We start from the raw sequence: 22,436 nt of genomic DNA on the forward strand, positions 1-22,436 counted from the left end.
TTTACAGAAAACATTTAATATCTGGATAACGGTAAGATTTAGGTATAGGAAAGTATACATGAATTTGCTTTATTTTTTATCCCTGAATGCATTAAAATAGAGAAAATCGGGTGATTTATTTAAAAAAAAAGGAAATTTGATATTTATGAAGTTAAACTTTGAACCCTTCTTATACATACCCTGTATAAAATGAAAAATTTTTCAACGTAGATTCAAATACGTTTGACCTTGTTAAAAGCAACCGAACAGAAATCATTTTCATATCTTTAGGGGTATCCTCGTGAACAAATTATTTATAAGGGTTTGCAACGGTCAGTTTTTTTTACGAGAAAATTAATAAATCAAAAAGTATGCATTTTTCGAAATAAGTTTTTAGACAAAAGTATACTAAAATTTTACGTAGATTTCAAAAATGTATTAATATACAGGGTGTTCTATTTAAAATAACAAAGTTACAGTCGGTTCTACCGGAAGTCGGCCAAAATATTTTAATTAAAAGATCGTATCTGAAAACCCAAACGTAGAAATTTTCATGATTTTACTATTTTAAGTATTTTGCCATATACACATAGTTTTAACTCGTCGTTACAAAATCAAAATAAAATATAAAAAGTGGTATATGAGGTTGTTCTACCATCTTCTTGAAATGACAGTTGTAAATTCGAAAAGGAGTTCAAAAGTATTCATATTCATTCAAAAGTAGGCAGATTTTAAGACTGAGATTGCATATTGTTTGTGTAATGTCAATTCTAACCGTATAGCAAAAAGGGGTAGGCCATCAGATCTTGAATAAGAAATACAGGAAAAAAAGGTCACAAATAACATCCCACGTTCCTTCAAAAGACGTAAAGCTGAATGGCCAATCACATTGGTCATTGTACAAAAAGGAAAGGCTGAGATATAAGCAGCCCAAATGTAGTTCTTTTTCGTATATACAATTTTCCAAAAACATGTGCACACTTATTCGACATTTGGCGTGGGGTGGAGTGTTGCTAGTAGATTTGGCCTTTAAGGTTGATTTTGTAATTTATGTCTTAAACTACTAACTGTCGCTTAATCAAAATCTTTCAATTAATAGTTTCTTAAAAATTAAAATAAATTAGGTTACCTGTGGTACAATAAATAATGATTTATATCTCATACCCAAGTTGCTGTGGTTATGACGATCACTTGCTCTGCCACTTTTCCAACCATCAACTTAACCATTTTTCAATGGTCGTCAAAACATTCAATTACTTTACAAATATTAAAACTTATTTACTACTACAAAACAATAACAAATAGACGCCATTAGTCGGACATTAGCGAACACAGTGTCGCCCTGGCGGCATATTTACGAAAATAATTTATCCCCCATTTACCGGACGCAAAAATTGTCGAAAACCCTATAGCGATCGTCCTCCTTCCTATCTAGTCTCCGTGTAAAAGTCATTGCCAAGTGAAGTCAATCGAATTCCAGACGATAATTATCGATTTTTATTAAATAAAGACAACTTATTGAAATGAAAGACAAAGACATGAAATCGAGGTTATAGTGAGAAAATGTTACCAATTTAAAACATTATAATTTCATCCCTGATTGCTTTTTTGAATTTATGAATGAATTGATCTATTTTAGTTGGATATCTTTGATTCTGATCGATAAAATCAATGATCCAATTAAGAAATATTATTTTCATGTTTTATCACGGTCAGCTGTCAGTAGATAAATGTGTAGATAGCTCGTCATTGCGGTTTGACAGAATACCAAGCTCCTGAAAAATAACATTGATAAGATGGAACGTTTATTAAGAGAATTTACATCTCAACAGACAGAAATTGAAACAGGCAACAGGGATGTCATAATATGCTAAATTAGAATCAAGATTACATATTTTCGAGTGAAACATACTGAAATCAGAAATTGAGTGGTGAGGTGTAGATCGAGAATATTTTAAAACGATATGGCTTCAAAGAACAAATGATTATTCCCGGGAATCATTGCAAACGGGTGGTAGTTTCTGTTTTCTAACAATATGATGGAAAATAGAACAAGATTTTTTAAATAAATGATGGTTAAAAAAAACTAAAAAGGAATTCTTAATATGAGAATAGAATGAAAGAAATCATTAATGTCCCTATTTTAAAATCGTTTTAATTTCTTCCTGTGCAAAGCACCCGATGCTGTTATAAAAGTAACATTAATTTTTCCGTTTATATCGAAGTATAGATCATCGCTAGAAACATATAAATAGGTCTAAGAAGTGAAAAGTTGAAAAAAATATTTTATCGAGGTGGCTTTGAATATACTACAAATCTTAAAAAATCAAAGGAATAAATAAACCAATTCTGTAGTAGAATTACAGCTAAGCAGTTGAGACTATCTCTGTATCTATAATAGATTTGGATATTATTTATATGAGGGAGTTCGACTTTATTGACTTCTGCCAGGCGTACGACAGTATCCTCAGAGACCAGCTGCAAGTGGACTTGATGGGGTTTGACGTCCGTCCTAAAGAAGCTGGTGTGTATGGTTAGAATGACAATGAGGAGCTCCTCTGGCAGAGTTAAGGTGTCGGGGTCTCTAGACACAATTTCAACTGTGAACACAGGCTTGTGTCAGGAAGACCCACTAGCGACAACACTGTTCAATTTCTTATTGGAAGGTGCCGCAAGGAGTATCCCAATGAATCCCGAAGGAACTATTTGCAATAGGTTCACACCGCACCTCGCTTATGCGGATGATGTTGACATCATGCCACGAACCACTTCGGCTCTTTTGGGAGCGGTTGAGGAGATCGAGCGAGCAGCTGAAGTGAGACGACTCAAAATCAATGAACAGAAAACCATGTACATATGAACAGATCTTCCAAATCACGTTCCAAGTCAGAGAACATCGCTTCCCTGTGTACACCATTTCAAATATCTTGGGGCCTTGATAACTGAAGGTAATGACGTGACAACAGAGAACAAGGGAAGAGTTGCTGCGGGGAACAGATACTTCTGGGCAGTCCAGAGAGCGTTCAAGTTTAGAGGGCTCTTACGAAGGTCAAAGCTCACAATTTATAAGATAATAATCCGTTCCGTAGTCACATAGGGATGTAGACATTGACATTGAGATCCCTGTTTGCGAGAATGGTGCGTGGAGCATCCGGAGGAATGCTGAGCTGTGACAGATGTATTGCGAGCCAATTTGGTGGCTAAGTTGGAATTTCTGGAACCGTTGGTTATATTTATACTGAATACACTGTTTACACCACAACTGCAACAACACCCACAATTACACTGTCTAACGCACGTTTCGATAACCAAGTTATCTTCTTCAGAGAATGAAGGTAAACTCAGTTTACCTTCGTCAGACAGTGTAATTGTGAGTGTTGGTATAGTGATGATGTAAACAGTCTATACAGTAGATTTGGTGGCGTTCATCCGGAGAGCGCGTCTGAGGTGGCTGGAACACGTGGAGAGGATGTCTTCTAATCGATACCTGCGCAGAGCCATGTATGGGGTTCCTGGAGGACGGCAACTGGGGTTCGAGGTTGGAGGCACCATACTCAGGACAGAAAGGATTGGCAGTCGATTGTTGGAAAGTCCCTGGTTCTCAAAGGAGCGTAGCGCCGGCTAAAGAATGAGTAGTTGGATGATTTGTCCCTTATTACGATAACATTTTGTTTGAATTTGTTTCCATTAATTGTAAAGTTTAGTTTTGGAATGTAGTTTCTATTTATTTTTTAGAATCTACATTTGCTAATCATAAGATGTAACAATAGTTTTAAGTTAATCATATTTTGTTACTAATAATCTTTTTAAAGGAATTAATATTTAAAAAGTTTTGTATACTCGAGGTGCACCTCTTTACTTCTATTGTGATACTGATTAAAGTAAATCAGTTTGTTCAATTTAGTAGGCTAGTGAGTGGTGTAGGAAACAAATAAATAAAATTGAAAATATAATTACATAGTCAACGCTTCTTAAACAAGGCATAGTTGAACTAACAGACATCAAGTTGTTGGCCTGTTGAAACATTTTAATATCACATCATGTTTAAGTAGAACTAATTTTATCTACTTTGAGATACATATGCCACTGATACAACAACCGCATCTATCGGAACCATTGAAAAGACCTTAAGCCGAAATAAGTACAAAAATATAATTATAATGATAATTCAATTATGCCTTTATAATAGGTACCAAAATGTTGAGATAATTTTAGCTGTAAAAAATAAATTTTGGAATGTAATAGATTACAACTTTACCTATCAATGCGACGACCTAACTTCTTCATCTTCGTCTTGAAAGGACTCTGACAAATCATCGTGGACTTTAACCTTTGAAAATTCTTCATATATTCCTTTTAGAGTATTTTCCGTTTCATCCTCACTGTCACTAAGTATAACATACTCGGTAGCGTTATCGTCGATATCTTCAAATTGTATATCTTCTTGTGTACAATCTTTGAAACAGTCGCTTCTCCTGTCTTTTGACATCTCTAGTTCAAACTGTTGGAACCGTTTTTTCAATTGATCATTTGTAAAGTAAAATTTTTCCATGGCTATATCACAATACGGACAAAATATTTGAGAATATTCCTCTTCGACTGATTTATGGGCTACGGCCTTGCAATGGGGACATTTATAATCAAATAAGATGAATATTGGCACCATAGAAAAGCAGCATCGGGTATCTACATGGGGCGGAAAACACAAAGGACCCATGATCTGTGAGTGTTCGTTAAGAAAAATATAAAAAAATATAAAAAAAAATATTTTTTTAGACAAAGTAAACAATGTCATGAAATATGGATAAAACATACAAATCTGCAGTGAAGAAATTTCTTGGAAAGTCCTAACCTTGAAATTAATGTATGGTTTCATATAATGAAATTATTATGTGTCAATCTCTAAAGAGGTAAATGATTTATGGTGGAAGAAGCCCCGGTGTAGTGGTGTAAATTGAAGTTCTTCACCAGACATTCCGCTTACAGGATGAGATTTTTCTGACTTTTGAATTCAAATAATATTTCCAAAGACAACTGTCAAACATTAATCAGTGCTACTAACCAACTACCTCGTTATGCTGTAATTTCCCTAATGTCTATTTTCAACAATTTTTCTATAAATATAAATAAAAGCGGAATCACGAGAAAATAGTATAAAACACTCTTAGCAGAAGGCCATTCCAGCATTTTGAACTCTTGCTGCAATGGAAAACTTTATGTTACTTATATTTCAATAGACTATTTCGTTTCTAATATTATATGCTGGTTGAAGAAGTTCGCTTTAGCCACAATATTTAATTAAAATAAGCACTAAAATTTCCACGTGAAAAGAATTCTTTACACAAATACATACTTTTGAGACTTGATATTAAGCCTGTTACGTTTGACATTTAATATATATATTTATCTACGACCACCATTAAAATTAATCCTTAAAAACTCACATAAATATGTTAAATTACTTATTATACATACGTCTAAAAGCTTGCGAAAAATTGAATGGACGTTTCATTATAAGACCCAAAAGAGTTACGAACAAGTACAACGGTTTTTAAATAGGATAATCATTATAACACTTTTTTAATTTTTATATTTATCAAATTACATTAGATCATTTTGATCTGTGTCTTCTATCAAAGGTTCAGTAATTGTAATAATTTTGTACTGTCATTAATAAGTGTGAAATGTAATCATCATTTTGCAATAGTATATTACATAACGAGTTTGGAAAGTGATACATTTCGCACTAGTTACTGTTTTGCGAGCCGCGTAGCAGCGAGTGTTGAAACGTAACGAGTTCGAAATACACTTTCCATCGAGTTGTGTACACTACGACCACATAAAAAATTTTTCAAAAAAACGTATTTTTTAAATAAGAAAGTCAATTAAACAACATCAAACATGTGTTGAAAAGTATATAAACACGCTAAAAAGTTAAAAAATCCTACAAAATATTTTTTATTTTGTAATAGTAGAGATGACAAAAACGAAAAGAATGATTATGAACTATTTTATAACTAAAGAACAGAAAAAGAACCAATACAACAATAAATTTTTTGTAACTATATTAGGTACCTAATTAAATAATTAATGATTTTGTTTTACTTTTTTTCTGAGACGTTATAAAATTTAAATGCAAAGTTATTATCATAACAATTACTAAATTGCATTTGATTTTGTAATATTGCATCATTGGTGGTATCCCTAACATATGTGTTTATTGCCTCTTGTTGCTGTATAGATGAAGTTCAACTTGCATTGTTTTTGGGTTGTGCAGTCTCAGTATTTTGTTCAACACTATTTCCATGTTTTTATTTGCAACTACTTTGTTTAATGTGCTTGTGTTGCTAATGGCATTCATTATTTTATTAGCAGTCATTCATCTATTAGTTGCAGAGTCGTCTATGTACTGCTCAGCCACGGTAGAGGATATCCATCCTCCGTGGCGTTTTAATGCAGCAAGATTTGCTCCTGCATCTGCCAAAGTTGTTGCAGAAGAACGTCTAAAGGTCTGGCCAGTATATTGTTATGGATTCGGAAGATTTAAAAACTTTGCCACTATCTTTGACACTCTGCCTATTTTGTTTGTACCACCTACTTGCTAGGTGCATTTTTCATTTTTATAATTGGGAAAAACCTTAGTTGAGTGGTTGTGGCCTAATATTGGCATCTTTTTTAAATATATTATAAAAGTGTCCAGTAATTGTAAACTTTCTTTTGTAATTAAATATACTTAATCTGGAGCTCTTTCTATGAAATTATTTATTTCTTGCTGTGACAGGACTTTGGCTTTTTTGATTTATAGCCATCACTTTTTCTTTCTAAAAATGCCTTTAATTTTAGGTATTTGGAAATATCAACATTATGCTCAATAGATGAAGTAGTCCTCAACATTGAGTATTGCTTCCACAAAGTGGGACTTTGCTCTTTTAATGACAATTCATTCACATAGGTCAGAAGTACATTCTCAGAAAACGAAATTTTTATTTGTTTCCTTTGTCATTGTACTTTGTCATAAGTACATTGTTTTTAACATCTATGTATGTATTTGAACAGAATCACAACAAACGTTCAATTTTTATTGTAAACACTAACATACCCTCAAAAAATCATATTGTCTTCTTGAATTTGGCCTTTTGCCTTTTGACACCCAGCCAGATTTATATTATATTCGCGTATTCCCTCTATCGTTCGAGACCATATATAATATGAAAAAGAAGTATTTCAATACATTTTGTTATTTTTTAGTACATGTGTGAAATAAGCTACCTACTTTCTTAAGTGAAAATGATTGGGCAATCTATCATTTCCATAAGTGGTCGTAGGAAAATTTTTTTTCTAAACTAAATAAACATGGAAGAAAAATCTGATTGCATTTCTCCTGAAATTGCACAAATTGCTTGCAATGTAACTCAAAACCTGCTTCCGGAAAAGTCAAGAAAAATATACATGAAGTCATATGGAAATTTTTTGGATCGGTGTAAACTAAAAAAATGAAAAATAAAATGTTAATATTGTATATATCTAATATTATTTATAATTCAATTTTAATAAAACTATTTCTCTAATGTGGTCATAGATTAAATATTGTATGATACTAGTACGTGAAGTACTTTTGCGCACTTGTATCATAAATAACTATTCATATGTTTAGGCCGAACAGTATGAAGCCAAAAGGGTATGTGACAGCGCTACACAACCATCACATACTCTGCAAGAGACATCTGTGGGACAATCATACAAAACAGTAACAGAAACAGCATGGTAGACTGATGAGAAAAAAAATCCAAGTTAAAATAAAAAATGGAAATAGCAAAAACACCTATGACAAACAGCGCAGAGGAGTTCGGACACTATAAATAACAAAGTAAAAAAGTTAAGTTGAAATTTCTGAGACCGTTGTTGATATTTATACTGGACACTCAGTTTAAACAGAGTTCACCTTCAGTCTCTGAAGACGATAACTTGCTTATCGAAGTGCGCGTCATACAGTGTAATTGTGAGTGTTGGTGTAATGGAAGTGCAAACAGTGTTGTCAATATAAAGTAAAATAGTTGGTATTGCACTCCAAACACAGAAAATGGGATAAATTTGGGGTAGAGTTAGAATTAAACAGTAGAACAAACGATAAACTCTTTTATAGAATATTAATAGGTCTTAGAGGCACCAAAAAGGTAGAAAATATATCAATTAAGAACCAAGCAGAGGAAATACTAGTAAATTAAGTACATATAATGGAGTGCTGGGAGGAATATTATGAAGGACTGCTTAACAAAGAAAATAAGAGACACGACAAAATGCAACAACATAGAGAGGAAGAAAATGGAAAAAACTCAAGAAGGAAATGAAGAACTTATAACTAAAGAGGAAGCAGACGAACAATGGGAAGGCACTCGGAGAAGATAAAGACACAGCCGAGATGATAAAGAACATGGGAGAAAAAGCAAAATGGGTTTGACAGGAATCGAGATCAGAAACGCCAAAAACTTACAATAAGAGGTACCAAGTAAATTTTTTTAATTCCATTTATTCATCAATCTGCCGTGAGGCAATAATTGTTAAGGCTTACAGTGACATGAGAAGAGATAGTACCATACTTTTACAATATATTTTATGATTATGTAGGGTTAATAAAAATCACTTATAACTACATAAGTCTATTTGTTAGATCAGACAATTTAATGCTTTTAAAACGTCGCCCTTCACTACTCCGATTAAATAACCGTTTGGATGTATTGATACTGTTCTGGAATCTATGCAGGATCTCTATGTTGGAATTGCTGGCAATATATTTGGTTTAATTTTAGTCCTAGCTGCCTCCGTTTAGTGAATATGTGTTTCTGATAAGTCAGCATTCGGTCTAAGTGAAGTCCTAAGTATTTAACGCCATTAGCTTGTGGGAGTTCTGCTTCATTCATTTTCACAGGAGAACATGACGTTTCCTTTCTAAGTGTAAACATAATATGGACTTGGATTTATTGGCTTTATTACGTCATTGTTTGAGCCATATCGGGATCTTGTTATTTTCCTAGTTATTGATAGGTCAGCTGTGTAGATTAAATACAGAACTGGTCCTAAGACGCTTGCTTGAGAGACTCCAGAAAAGATTCGATAAAAATAAGTGAGTGTGTTATTGTAGTGGGGCTAAGAGATTGATTAAGAAGCAAAATTGACAGAAAATCTGAAAATTCAGGATACAGTACGATTCACGATATCTAGACGATGGCAGTTCGATGGGCAAGGGATGAAAAACCAACTTCAAAGAGACCTCCCGGCCGACTTCCCAAGAGATGGCACCAAAGCTGGATATCTACTTCTCAATAGGCTGAATAGAGAAAGAAACAAGAGTATTAAAAAAGGAGGAAGAAGAACGGTTTTATACTACCAGTGCACAAAAAGGGAGACATCAAAGACTGGCATAATTATAGAGAAATATCCCCGTTATGTACTCCATTAAAGATTGTTGAACAAATTATCCAAAGCGAGCTAAAATAGATCCAACTTTGAAAGATGCGAAGTGAGACAAGGAGGCAGTTTTGAACTATTCATAGTTTACATGGATGGATCAATTAGAAGTGCAAAAAAGAAAACTAAACCACTTCATATAGGATTTCGAAAACTAGAGGGCATTAATATATCGAAATGCACATTTTCAGATGATATAATGATCATACAAGAAATTTAAACAAATGAAACCAAATATTGGCAGAAAATGAACAAAAAGAAAACCAAAGTTATGGTAGTGGCAATTTTTAGAATATCAATAATTCGAAATTATTGTTTGCATTCTTCAAATGAGAAAACAACTATTTTCCTGGCTAATTTCGCAGAGAACGGCAAACAATAATTTCTCTCTCCACGCCGAACGAGAGGGTGTTACAGTTACAGTTGCGATCCATTGGCGATGATGACATCGAAAAAAAGGCCACGTTATTCATAGAGGATGTAATTCAATATTCGTCACTGCATTAGCCAGGAAAGTAATTTTTCTTTCCTTCAAACGACAAACAATAATTTCGAATTCGAAGAGGTGACAAGTAAATTATATTTATTATTATTTCTATCCGTAGACTTGCGTATTAACAAATTACAGATGGCTGATTATATAAAAATGTTACTATTTTACGACATTATTTACCTTACGGTGGATCTGTTGAGATATTTTTCATTAAATAAAAAGGATATTGTCTCCACACCATACACAAGTTAATGGCTCGGGATATTCCATTTCGTTGGCAATCTCCATAACTGACTTCATCTCATTGATGAATGTTTTTCCAACTTTAGCTTTGGGTAAAATATTTTTTGCTACCATCTCCTTTAGGAAAACATTTTGTATATACAAACTATGCATTTGGAAATCGGTTAATTTGTTCTTGATACTTTTATTTAGTAGCATTGTCATTCTCTGTGTTACCAATTTTATTGATACTAAATAATGTAGAAGAATAAAGGGTTTTATATTGTAATTCTTGACAACTGGTATTAGACTGAAAATCATTTCAGAGAGTTTGGCTATTAATCTCAATGTTTTTAGTTTTGTTAGAGATAAAGTATCATAATTTAAAGCCAATGGTAAACCCAACCATGGGAATCTTTTTTCTTTAATACAATTTATCCTGAAATTAAAAAAAATATTATTGATTATAACTTAAGATATAATTTTATAACCTTCACACAAAGAAGAGAAATTTCTCAAATCTACTGAGTGACGTGGAAACACGAACGCCTAGTAAAAATTATTGTATTGCAATAATATTTGGAGCTCCACGTTTTCTTACACATTCTCCAATATATCCAGCCATATTTAACATATTAAACAATAGCTTCCTGGGATATATCATTTCAAGCCTCCCCTATCTTATGTTAAAGAAAAGCTATCAAAGTGTGAGAGGGATGATATGAATTTCTTAATCTTCACATATTCAATTGGCGACAAATCTGGGTTAATTAGACGTCAAGGTGGGAACTGAATTTGCATTTTACAGTATAATGAAGATTACAATCAACTTGGAGCAATAAGCACCCCATATGATAACTTCAAAAAAATTGAGGGTTAAGACGTCTCCTTACCTTCACTCGACCATCATGTATGTCTAGGCCTAACAGACTTTTATCACTTAAGACGATAATGTTCCATTCCTCCCAGATTCCACGTCGGTTTTGGCGATATTTTTCGAAAAATGGCTATTGTTGTTCATGTCAACGATCTTTTCGAGCTAATAATTTTAGGTGACGATCTTGGCCCTCCGATGTTCGTACCACTCGTCCTGTTTCTCTAGCTCTTTATATTAGGTATTGGCGATAACTGACAAAAATATTGACACTCCTGTTCATTCCAGCTCACCAAACCCAAACAATTAACCTTTGCACTCGACTACTTGATATTTCACGTAACATTCAAAAATATTATATTTAATTTAACCGGCGTTATGGTCCTTTGAGAACCAGGGCCTTCTCAACAATCGACTGCCAATCCTTTTTGTCCTGAGCATGGTGCCTCCTTCGTCGAAACCCTAGCTGGATCAAGTCCACCTCAACGTCCTCCAACCAGCGAAGGCGCGGTCTTCCTTTCAGTCGCCGTCCTCCAGGAACTCCATACATGGCTCTGCGCGGATATCGATCAGAAGGCATCCTCTCCACGTGTCCTAGCCATCTCAGATGCACCCCCTGGATGAACGCCACCAAATCTGGCTCGCCATACATCTGTCTCAGCTCAGCAGTTCGAAATCCGCTGACTTGTCATCATAGTCTCTGTATCGCATACATATGTGACTACGAGATGTATTATTTTCGAGTAAATTGGCCTTCTTGAGAGTCCTCTTAACTTGAGCGCTCCTAAAGTCCCAAGATATTTGAATCAGATACAGGGAAGCCATGTAGGCTGTACAAGCGATACGGTCCACTCATCTCGCATCTCTTCAATGATCCAAATTAAGAGGATTCGTTCATAGAGGGCATTTCATACATCCTCCCCGCCGTTATAATGTTAACTACCCCAGGGTACATGTTATTTTTCAGCTTTTTGATAATGACGAAGATTTCCTCTCTTATCTGAGGATCCATTTGATCACTGCTCTGGTCGTCGTCAATGCTCATGGTGTTATAAAAATTTGATTCGACAGAGGAATCGAACCTCTCCGGAAATTGGGCACTTTGACAACCTTACCAACTACATCGTCACGGCTCGATTTTGTTTCCTGGTCTTATATTTTTGTTTATACGGTATAGATGAATTAGAATGATAAGCCAACTTACCTAAGTGTTTCAAAACAATCCCAGTGTTCTCTAATTGTATCGGTATTATTATTCCATAATAAATCGAAGGGATTTATTTTCACATTGTGATATACAAATACATTAACATAAGACTTCGATTTAGAAAAACTTTGTAAATCCCATGGATATGCAACAACAAAAAACAAAACTTTATTTTTAGAAAAGAAACAACCATGAGTGCGATATTTGTCCATATCGTTTTTGATTGATATATTTTTCTGTTCTATGGCTATTTTATTGTTAAAAACGCTTATATCCAGTTCTGTTAATATTCCAGGCAATGATAGTACCAACAGCTTGTTTTCGCTTATCTGTTGTATACCTAAAAATCGATTAATATCAAAAGTTATTAAATATACCAATAATGGTAAATGGAAAGATAGTTTTATCAATAAAAATAATGTAACGTCTTTCTGGAATTATCTCGACCATTCCCATAGAAACTGATGAGTTGCTGTTTCCACGGAATCACAGTGCGAGGACCTCATTAGCATTTTATATTTATCTAAATGTATTTTCAATATTAATGTGCTGAGTGCATGTCAAATTGTCGATAATTTAATTTTCTCGAGTGCGCGAATGCGCACGAGAGGAAATTATGAGACAATTTGTCATGCACGAGAGGGCATTTTGGCAGACTATTTCCTGAGAAAAATTTAATTTAAAATAAACAATAATTGTTCCTTTTCTTAAAATATAAAATTAAAACCAAATGATGTTTATTAATCCTAGACGAAAATTTGGCACTAGTGCAAATTATCGATAATTTGCACTAGTGCAGTATTATCGCTGAAATTTGATCGTTGCTAGGTAAACATAAAATATTACAGCTTTTTGGTTGGCTTAAATTTTTCGAAGGAAATAGTCTCACACATTTTTAGTCAGTCAGTTGTGGTCATTTTATAATTAGTTCGAGTAAAATAAAGTTTTTGAAAAGTGTATTCTAAGTTAATAATTTGAAAGTCTGGTAAGTTTCGTTGAGAAAATTATATAAGTTAATTAACCCTCAACACTTTATTGAATCACAATTATCACACTAATTACAACACTACTAACAATTTAATAACTATCACTTCATTTAATGCCACTCGAATTGTCGTAGATCACAATTCAATATTTAACTACTCTTCTACTTTGTTATATACACTTTTATGATACTCTAGAGCAGGGGTCTCCAAACTTTCCAGCCTTAGGGCCATACTGATTACTCCAGTAAGTTCCGAGGGCCAAAACCATATTATCATTGTTGCCGGTGGTAAAAAGTGAAATAGTCCACTGATGAAAAGAGAAGTCCGAAAAAATACGCAATTTTTAAAAAGGCTACAAATCGGACTAAAGTCCGCAAAACGGCAACACTGCATATTATTAATTTCCCTGTCATTATCTGTAATTTCTAGATTAGTCGTAGAGTACGAGCCATGAGGAGTAACGTGACACGACATCTGGTAGACACAAGCGGAAATAGGTAGTACCTTCTATCTAACAGATGACGCTAATAGTACGTACAGAATAATCTCGTTGGTTCAAGAAAGTTCTGGTTTCTTCCACTCACTTCTAGATGGCAGTAATTGGAATATATAAGAAGGTTAGTGACGCAACCACAAGTCAGCTCCTATGACACTGTTGTGAAATAAAATAGTGCGTACCTCCTTAAAACGTGTTTGTGCGTTTTTATCTTATGTTTTATCTTATTTTATTTTATTAAGTTTTATAGTTTTAAATACACTAGATTTAATAACTAAATATGATATGCCCGTAGAAAGATAAAAATTTAATCATATGTACCTGTTATGAAGTAATCTTGAATGCAAACAGATACAATGTCAAAAATTTCTCCAAATGTATCTATTCCAAGAATGATTAAAACTCTTTGTTTTGCTACTAATATAAAAGTTGAATTGTTATATTTTATAATGTCAATTTTTTCGACTCTAACTTTATCCGCTTCACTAATAATCGATTGTTCTTTGTCAAAAACTGCCAGTTCTTCATTTAAATTCATCACATGAACAACATTCATTTTCCCATTGTTGTCAGAGAAAAATAGAGCACCACCTAAAAATTGATAGAACTATAATAAAAAAGAAAAATAATGTTATTTTAAAAAAATTTCGTGTTTTACACTTTCATTATTGAGATATGGTATATAGAAAATTCCACTATCAAACAAACCAATTTTACTCAAGTAGACTAAAACAAAAAATGAAATTCACCTACATTATCGATACATGAAAATCACTACATATGAACAAATATAAAAAAAGTGACCGTTGCATACAGTTCTTTGAAGAAGTTGAAGAAAATTTGAGAAAATTTTGGAGTTTAAATTTCAAAACGAACGATACGCGTCAGGGCTTAAACGTTAAGTTTATGAATTTTTTTTTGGCGTTATTAAAAATATTTACATCACAATTTTCTGTTAATATGTCCCTTATTGTGATTTTTTTGAAATAGTTGGAAAAAATTTGGAAAAATGATTAAAGTTTATGAATTTTTTGTGGCGTTATAAAAAATATTTACATCATATTTTTCTGTTGATAGGTTTCTTATCAAGTATCCTTAATAGAATTTTAAGAAAATGTGAAAAACTTCTGGGGCTTCGATTTCAAAAAGGACGGTGCGCGTAAAGTTTATGAATTTTTTTTGGGTTATAAAAAATACTTAGATCGCATTTTTGGTCAATTTGTGAATTGTAATTAGGTGAACTTAGAAATAATTGAATAATTTCTTTTCATTTTTTGGGTCTTTGAATTTAAAATATGTACAATAACAGAGAAATATTTACAAAACACGTGTTTACAAAGTTTATATCCACTTAATCTCCAATTTTTTGTAATAAAATTATATAGCCTATTATAATGTCATTCATTATAAGTTTCCTTTATTAACATTCTTCCGCAAAAGTTCAGTTTATTACGTAAAAAAATATTCGTGGTAGAAATCTGTGTATAACTTCAAACAAAATATGTACACAGTCCTGATAACTAAACTTCTGGACAAATATAATGCACCACTTCAATTAATTTAACTATTCACAATATAAACACAAAATAAAACTTAGTTACATTGAAGTAATAATGAACACCTACAAATTACTCGAATATGGGAGAGAGAGAGAGAGAGAGAGAGAGAAATGCTTTGTTGTCAAAAAATTGTTACAATCTGTAGACAAAAGCTTATAAAAACTGAAAAACAAACATAAAAATAACTAAATAAAGATACAAATAAAATAAAATTTCAATTTACAGAAGAAAACCACAATGAGTAACAAATATAGGTAATAGAGTTACATAATAATTAGTATATAAGTCCATGCCCGGAATTAAATATTATTATCAGAATAGAAGTCCTTTACAGAATAGAAGGCACTTCTCAGTAAATATGCTCTCAAATTGCATTGTAAAATATTGAGTCTTTAACTAATTCTGAACTTTGAATAAACAGGTAAAGATCGTGCCGCGTTCCTAAGTGGATAGCCGTGCAACGATCTTTCTGAAATTGGAGAAGCATGCTTACGAATTAGGCAAATGGATTCAAAGATGAATGAGGAAGGAAGGATCAGAATTTTAATGTTTTGAAGAAGTCCCTGCAGTGAGCCCTGATGCTTAGTCTCAGTAAATATCTAACAGCTCTCTTTTGTAGTTTGAAAATTCGCTGAAATTGAGTCGAACCATATATACCCCAGAAGGGAAGGGCATATCTGAGATGTGACTCAATAAGGGAATAATAAACTGTTAAATTCAGATCTTTAGAAACAGCTCTCAGCGCAAAACAAGAGGAACTTAATTTTTTAGATCGGGCGACTATATGTAACCCCCATTTCAAGGAATTGTCCACAACAAACCCTAAAAATTTCACAGATTCAATGAAGTCAATTAATAAAAAAATGCATCAATGTATTTTTATATGATAAAATTTTAGTTTTACAAGCGTTGAGACATAGAAGATTAGAATGGCATCATGATTTAAGGGTGATTAGGTCACTAGGTATGGTCCTATGAGGTGCCGTGAGATCAGGATTGCTCCAAGAGAAACTAGTATCGTCTGCAAAAAAACATATTTTATCATTGATGTCTAGAGAGGCGATGTCGTTTAAGCTAGAAAAGACATTATTTAGGAGTACACATTATTAAGGAAGAGAATATAGATTTATTTGTGCATTTGTTAGTTAAAAACCCAAATTGATAGGTAGTAAATATTTTATATTTAAATAGAAATGTTAAAAGCCTCTTTTTTGACTAATCTTTCTATGATCTTAGATTACGTGGGAAGGAGTGCAATTGGGCGATAATTCGATGCTTGATTTTTATCTCCTCTTTTATGCAGAGGTATAATTATAGCCGTCTTAGGGCAATTGGAAAAAGTGCCATTTTGAAATGAACGTTAATTAAAGTGGTAAGATGATTTGATGGGCCATTGGGCGGACTCGAAAACAGTTTTCATGTAAGTCCATCAGTTCCAGACGGGTATTTATTTCTGATGTCATTAATTGTACTGCGATGCTCTGCTAAAACTACGGCCATATAGAAGAATTTGTGTTAGCATTAGCATCAGGGAAATATGAGACCGGATCATGAGAAGGAGTTACAGAATTTGATAAATTTTTGACTACATTTACAAACTAATTATTAAGGTTATAAGGAGAAGTAAAGATTATGCTCGATGAAGAAGCCTTATTTCTTAGATCATTCACAATGGATTATGTTTCTTTAGAACGAGAACTGGCGAGTCTCCTATTATAATAAAAATCTTTTGCAGATTTTATTATCTTATGATATATTTTTCTGTATTTTTCTGTAAGCAAAATATTGCGTTACCATAGCAACGAACTATAACTTATTAGAAGTGTTAATGTAAACTTCTTAAACCGAATTGTTACCATGGATGAGACTCGGGTACATTTTTACGATCCAGAAACAAAGCAACAATCGATGGAATGGCAACACTCTACTTCTCCAAGATCTAAGAAGTTTCGTTTCCAAAAATTTGCTGAAAAAGTTCTTGCTCCAGTTTTTTGGGATTGCCATGGAGTAATCATTATTGATTTTTTGGATAAAGGTAGAACAATAACTGGAGATTACTATTCGACATTACTGACCACTCTACAGGAAAAATTTAAAGAGAAAAGACGCGGAAAGCTATCCAAAGTTGTTTTGTTTCTGCAGGATAGCGCACACAAATCTCATGTCATGAAAAAAATTCATGATTCTCTTTCCTCAACTGAAAAAAAGTTTAAAAGATCGTAAATTTTCTTCCAACGAGGAGGTAATAAAAGCTGTGGAGTTCTGGTTTGCAGAGCAAGAAGAAACATTTTTTTTAAAAGGTCTAGAGACGTTGCAGGTTCGCTGTAATAAATGTATCCAATTAAGAGGAGAATATGTTGAGTAATATTTTGACATTGAAATTTTGTTTGATTCTATAGTAGGCTAAGAATTTTTCAATATATCCTCGTAAGTAACCACGTGGGGACGAGCGTTGTCCTGCATGAATAAAAAATTAGGCCCAACAAGCGGAGCAAGCATTACATAATCGATAATAATGTTGTCTAAGTAATAACAGGCAATCATAGACATCGTGAGTATAGAGACCAATTCCGTACGAACATCAAGCAAATTCCTCCCCAAAACATTTTAGAGCTACCACCAAAAGGCACTTTAGGAGAGATATTAGAGCTGGCAAACGCTCACGTCCATCTGGAGCTTCAAGGCTAACTCTAATTTCATCGGAGAACAGAACCTATTTTCAATCATTGTTGTAGATTTGCAAAATTTGATCTATGAACTGTGTGTTCTCGGGTAAGCAAGGGTTTTTTGTCTGGTCTTCTGTTGCTTAACCGTGCTTCATGTAAACGTCTTCTAACCTATTTCTTAGAGCAGTTTGTTCCAAAAAACTATCATTAATTTGATTAGTGCACTATGCGACTGGAATGATATCTTCCTAACAAACCAGCTATATATCGCATTGAATATCTTTCATTCAGGAGAATCGATGCTCGTACTGCCTCCTCCATTAGCAAAATTTCTTTAGGAGTTAATTTTTTACTTGATATACTGCCAAATGAACTTCCAAACATGCATGTAATAAAAACAATAACAATCAACAGCTTGCGTTTAACAGAAACTTTGCTTTAATTAGCACTTTTTATGGAAAATGTTAACATAGTTTTCGTCTAAAACAGGGTTTAATACAAATTACTGTCAAAACTTAAAGATACTATAGTTAACTTAAATAACAACTATCACTGTCAAACAAGGTCCGTGGCCTACTTGTCGTACAGTAAGTTATCAATAAATAAAGAATATCGGGAAAAATATGAGTGGTGCTTTAATTTTGTCCAGAAATTTATATAAAATTATCAATTCTCTTCTATTATTTTACTTTTAAACCTTTTAATATGTTTTTCGTGATGATTTATCTTGATTTTCAGTCTCTTTTGATAGAAAATAAATTTAAAATAACATGGAATCTCACCAAATCTTATTTAAATTAAGGAGGGATAATCGAAAATCTCACGGCAACTTCAAAAAAATATTACAAGTATTAAAGAAAAATTATTTTAAAAATTCATTAGGCCAGCTAAAATAAATCTCATGGCTATTAAAATCATTCAGATTGAGATCAATATAAACAAATAAAAAAATGTTTCGGGTATATGAAAGAAAAGACAATAGTATCTGCAACGTTTCGATTATTCCCTATGCACGGATTGTCCGAGTTACGACAAGAGTTGAGCGCTACTCACGTAACCAGCCACTTCGCAGAATATTCCGCTGTGGAAAGATAACTTAAAATACAAAGTCGTTCAAACTCGTTCAAACTCGTTACTTGTCGGTAAGTTACTCATGAAATAGATACCGTGCATGTCATTTTTTTGTGTCTTTAATGAGTTTATATCAGAATATTTATGATGCATACATTACGTGGCATGCCGACAAGGCAAAAAATAACGTGCCCGCAAAAAGTGAATTGTGTGTGGAAGGCAACAAAATTAAAGTTCAATGATAAAAAAGTTTTAATTGATTACATTAAGGCCGCTTGACATGATCCAAGACAACGTGCAATGTACTGCAAGACGTAATATATCTTGATCAAAAGCATGCGCAGATGAAGTTATGTTTCATGCAAGATCTCGCACTTGCAACATTATCGGTTTGGTGTCATTTTTATTGCGTAAAAGCTACAATTCTAGTGAAAAATCTAGATACTTTTTGCTTAACAAACAACCTGTCCATCAGGCTCCAAAAGTAAGACAGTAGCAGATATAATTATTCACAGCGATTCACTGACCACTTATTCACATTAAAGCCACTTGATATGATGCAAGACAACATGCAAGAAATTGCATGCAATTCCTTGAAAGATCAAAAATATTACATAGACGAATATTGCATGTTGTTTGACATATTTTACGAGCAGTTTAAAATTGAAAATAACAACGCTAATTAAAGTAAACAAAAAAAAGTAGCCAGTACATCACTAGCAATAATTATATCTGTCTCTGCCTTGCTTTTGGAGTCCGATGGACAGATTAGCTAGAGAATTAGACGTGAAAACATAGAAAAATTAGTTGAGAATGGATTAAGAAACATTTGAAAAACTCCTAAGGAAAATAAAACGTAATATTAGCAGATTATAAACTTGTTTGCGCATGCTTTTGACCAAGAAATATTGCGTCTTGCATTGCATTGCACGTTTTCTTGCATAATGTCAAGCGGCCTTTACTCACTTAGTTTTGTAATTCTCATTTTCGAACTGGCTACAAAATATAAATTGAGGTTAGGAATTTGTTTGCTTTTACTAATTGAATTTTTGTTAATAGCAGCCATAATCCAATGGAAAGAGACTTGTATAATATCAAGCGACATGCAATATTTTGATCTTGCAAGGAATTGCAAGAAATTTTTGTTTTATCTTTTTACTTTGAATTTTAATTAATTTTAATAAATTAACTATAGAATAACTGAACGGTTTATTTTTTTTCGAATAATAAGAAAAAATTTAGTTTAAAATATTTTTAGCGTCTATATCTCATGTGAGGGGAGGGGGGATCCAGGCAAATCTTATTAAATCTCACCTAAGGGAAGGAGGGAGTCTAAACTGATCGAAAAATGGCTCACGTAATTAATGGATGCCCCTTTATTAGATTTAATTACACTTACCATTACTACTACTTTGATGCCATTGCATATTTGTAATTCTTTCTAATTGAGAATTATATCTTCCTAAAAAATGAACATTGGACTGCATGTTCTCACAAAAATGTGCAGCACATAATCTCCAAGCTGTAATATCACCATTAATATGTCCAGTAAATATGATAGATGCATAATTTTTATCAAACCTAATAAGATGACTCCATGTAAATGCTAAAAAGTAGTAGATAATTATAACTGACTAAATGGTATAGCTAATAAATAATAAAAACCACGGCAAATACCTAACTTTATTAAGTATGGGAATAAAATAGATTTTCAAGCTCTGTTGTGTTTGAAATTAATTCTAACTTCGATTTTCCCCTTTCAAATGATAACTCAAAAATTTATAAGGTTATCACAATTGTGAATTTATATGATATCATTTGTGATGAAGTTTTTAGTTTTCTAGCACCAATGATATAATGAATTAGATTTCCAAATTTTTTTACTTATGACACTATCGATATGTATTTAACTTGAGATAAAATAATAAGTAATATTATATATCATCAACCAGATATATTATATATATATATATTATATATATATATATATATATATATATATATATATATATATATATATATATATATATATTATATATATATATATATATATATATATATATATATAATATATCTGGTATATATATATATATATATATATATATATATATATATATATAGAGGTAAACTCTGAGGTACTGATTATGTATCAGTTTCAGCTCAAAATTACAGTTAGCAATATATATTCACTTATTGCATATTTTCTTATGTGATTTTGATAAGACTAGAAAAAGAAATATAATTTCCCTCTTTTTGTTTGCTAGATTTCAATTTTTTACAACTAAATATGGTAATATTTGGATTCTTAAAATTTTAGAAATTGGATTAGGTAAACATTTGAAAAAGTATGTATCTTTCAAATCTTATAATTAAAAGTCTCAAGGAACACAATAAACTGTTTCCTACTGTCCAAATGCTTCTAAAATGTTGATTAATGTATCTTAGTTAATGCTATCTTTATATTTGTCATAGTTACCAAAAATTCATTTATATGTTCATAACATACCTGTAGGTGATACAGCATGTATTCTTTTCTTATATTCTGCCAACTTCACTGCAATTGGTAAGCGATTAGCGCAACTCCACTTCAATTTTTCTGTTAATACAATTGATTCAGATACATTTGAAATGATTGCATATTTAATCTGTTCATTATTATTCAAATACTTCATATAAACTTCTAAGCTGTGTAGATTTGTCAATACAGCTAAATAGCATTCTGTTCCATCTGCTAGCCCCTTAGGAGACCACTTAGCACAAATTGGAACAGGATTCACAGGTTTAGTATTATTTAAAGTAGCAGAATATTCAATTTTCATGACAATATCATATACATCTTCTCTAAGTAATTTTGTATGAAAACTGTTTATATCTATATCAATACATTGCGATGGTGTAAAAGTACTAACTTTTATATGTTGCTTTTTGCATGAAAATGTCGATGAATCTTGTGTAAGATTTCCAGTAAAAGAAAGAATGTATATTCCTGTATCATTTATAATAAAAAATCGATGATCCTCTGAATAATCGCAAGCAAAATTCAAATCTAAATGATTTAATAATTTAAACTGATCTAACAATTTGAACTGAACACTCATTTTTGTAACTAATTATATTCATTACTCCGAAATACATAAACAAACTTATAGGTTATAATAAGCTTCATTTATAAGTCTATTTTCCGAAATACAAAACGGTATACTGGCTAGTGATAATGACATCATGAATAGGTATGCATTCCGAAATATACTTGGTCACCTGATTTGATTCCTCTTAATTTATGTTTCGTTGTATGTAATGAGTAATACATATTAAATATTTATTGTAATAATAAAATTTTATTAATTTTCTAAACAAATACAAAAATCAATTACTGTACATATTGATATGGCTGAATAGGTATTTAAAAGACCTTTCA

The 22,436-nt window shown here is 32.3% G+C and overlaps 1 protein-coding gene across 1 annotated transcript; it reads right to left on the bottom strand.

The window, feature by feature from the left end:
- Positions 1–1,459: 1,459 nt before the first annotated feature.
- Positions 1,460–22,188, bottom strand: LOC130448259 (uncharacterized). The gene is made up of 7 exons (XM_056785543.1): positions 21,525–22,188; positions 20,418–20,624; positions 14,044–14,313; positions 12,238–12,580; positions 10,163–10,598; positions 4,238–4,831; positions 1,460–1,754 (listed from the first exon to the last, which is right to left on the bottom strand). The coding sequence occupies exons 1-6, from the start codon at positions 22,114–22,116 to the stop codon at positions 4,241–4,243; spliced, it is 2,439 nt and encodes an 812-aa protein (XP_056641521.1). The 5' UTR covers positions 22,117–22,188; the 3' UTR covers positions 1,460–1,754; positions 4,238–4,240.
- Between the last annotated feature and the right edge of the window lie 248 nt (positions 22,189–22,436).

This window comes from Diorhabda sublineata, chromosome 8 (genome assembly GCF_026230105.1).
Source record: "Diorhabda sublineata isolate icDioSubl1.1 chromosome 8, icDioSubl1.1, whole genome shotgun sequence".
NCBI lineage: Eukaryota > Metazoa > Arthropoda > Insecta > Coleoptera > Chrysomelidae > Diorhabda > Diorhabda sublineata.

Bases quoted from the DNA above. Each gene is read 5' to 3' on its own strand.
- LOC130448259 (XM_056785543.1), bottom strand. From the start codon at position 22,116: ATGAGTGTTCAGTTCAAATTGTTAGATCAGTTTAAATTATTAAATCAT. The intron at 10,599-12,237 runs GTAAGTTGGCTT...TTTTAATTTCAG, and splicing joins GATTGTTTTGAAACACTTAG to GATAAATTGTATTAAAGAAA. The intron at 4,832-10,162 runs ATCCTTTTTATT...ATTAATTTCAAG, and splicing joins GTGTATGGTGTGGAGACAAT to GTTAGGACTTTCCAAGAAAT.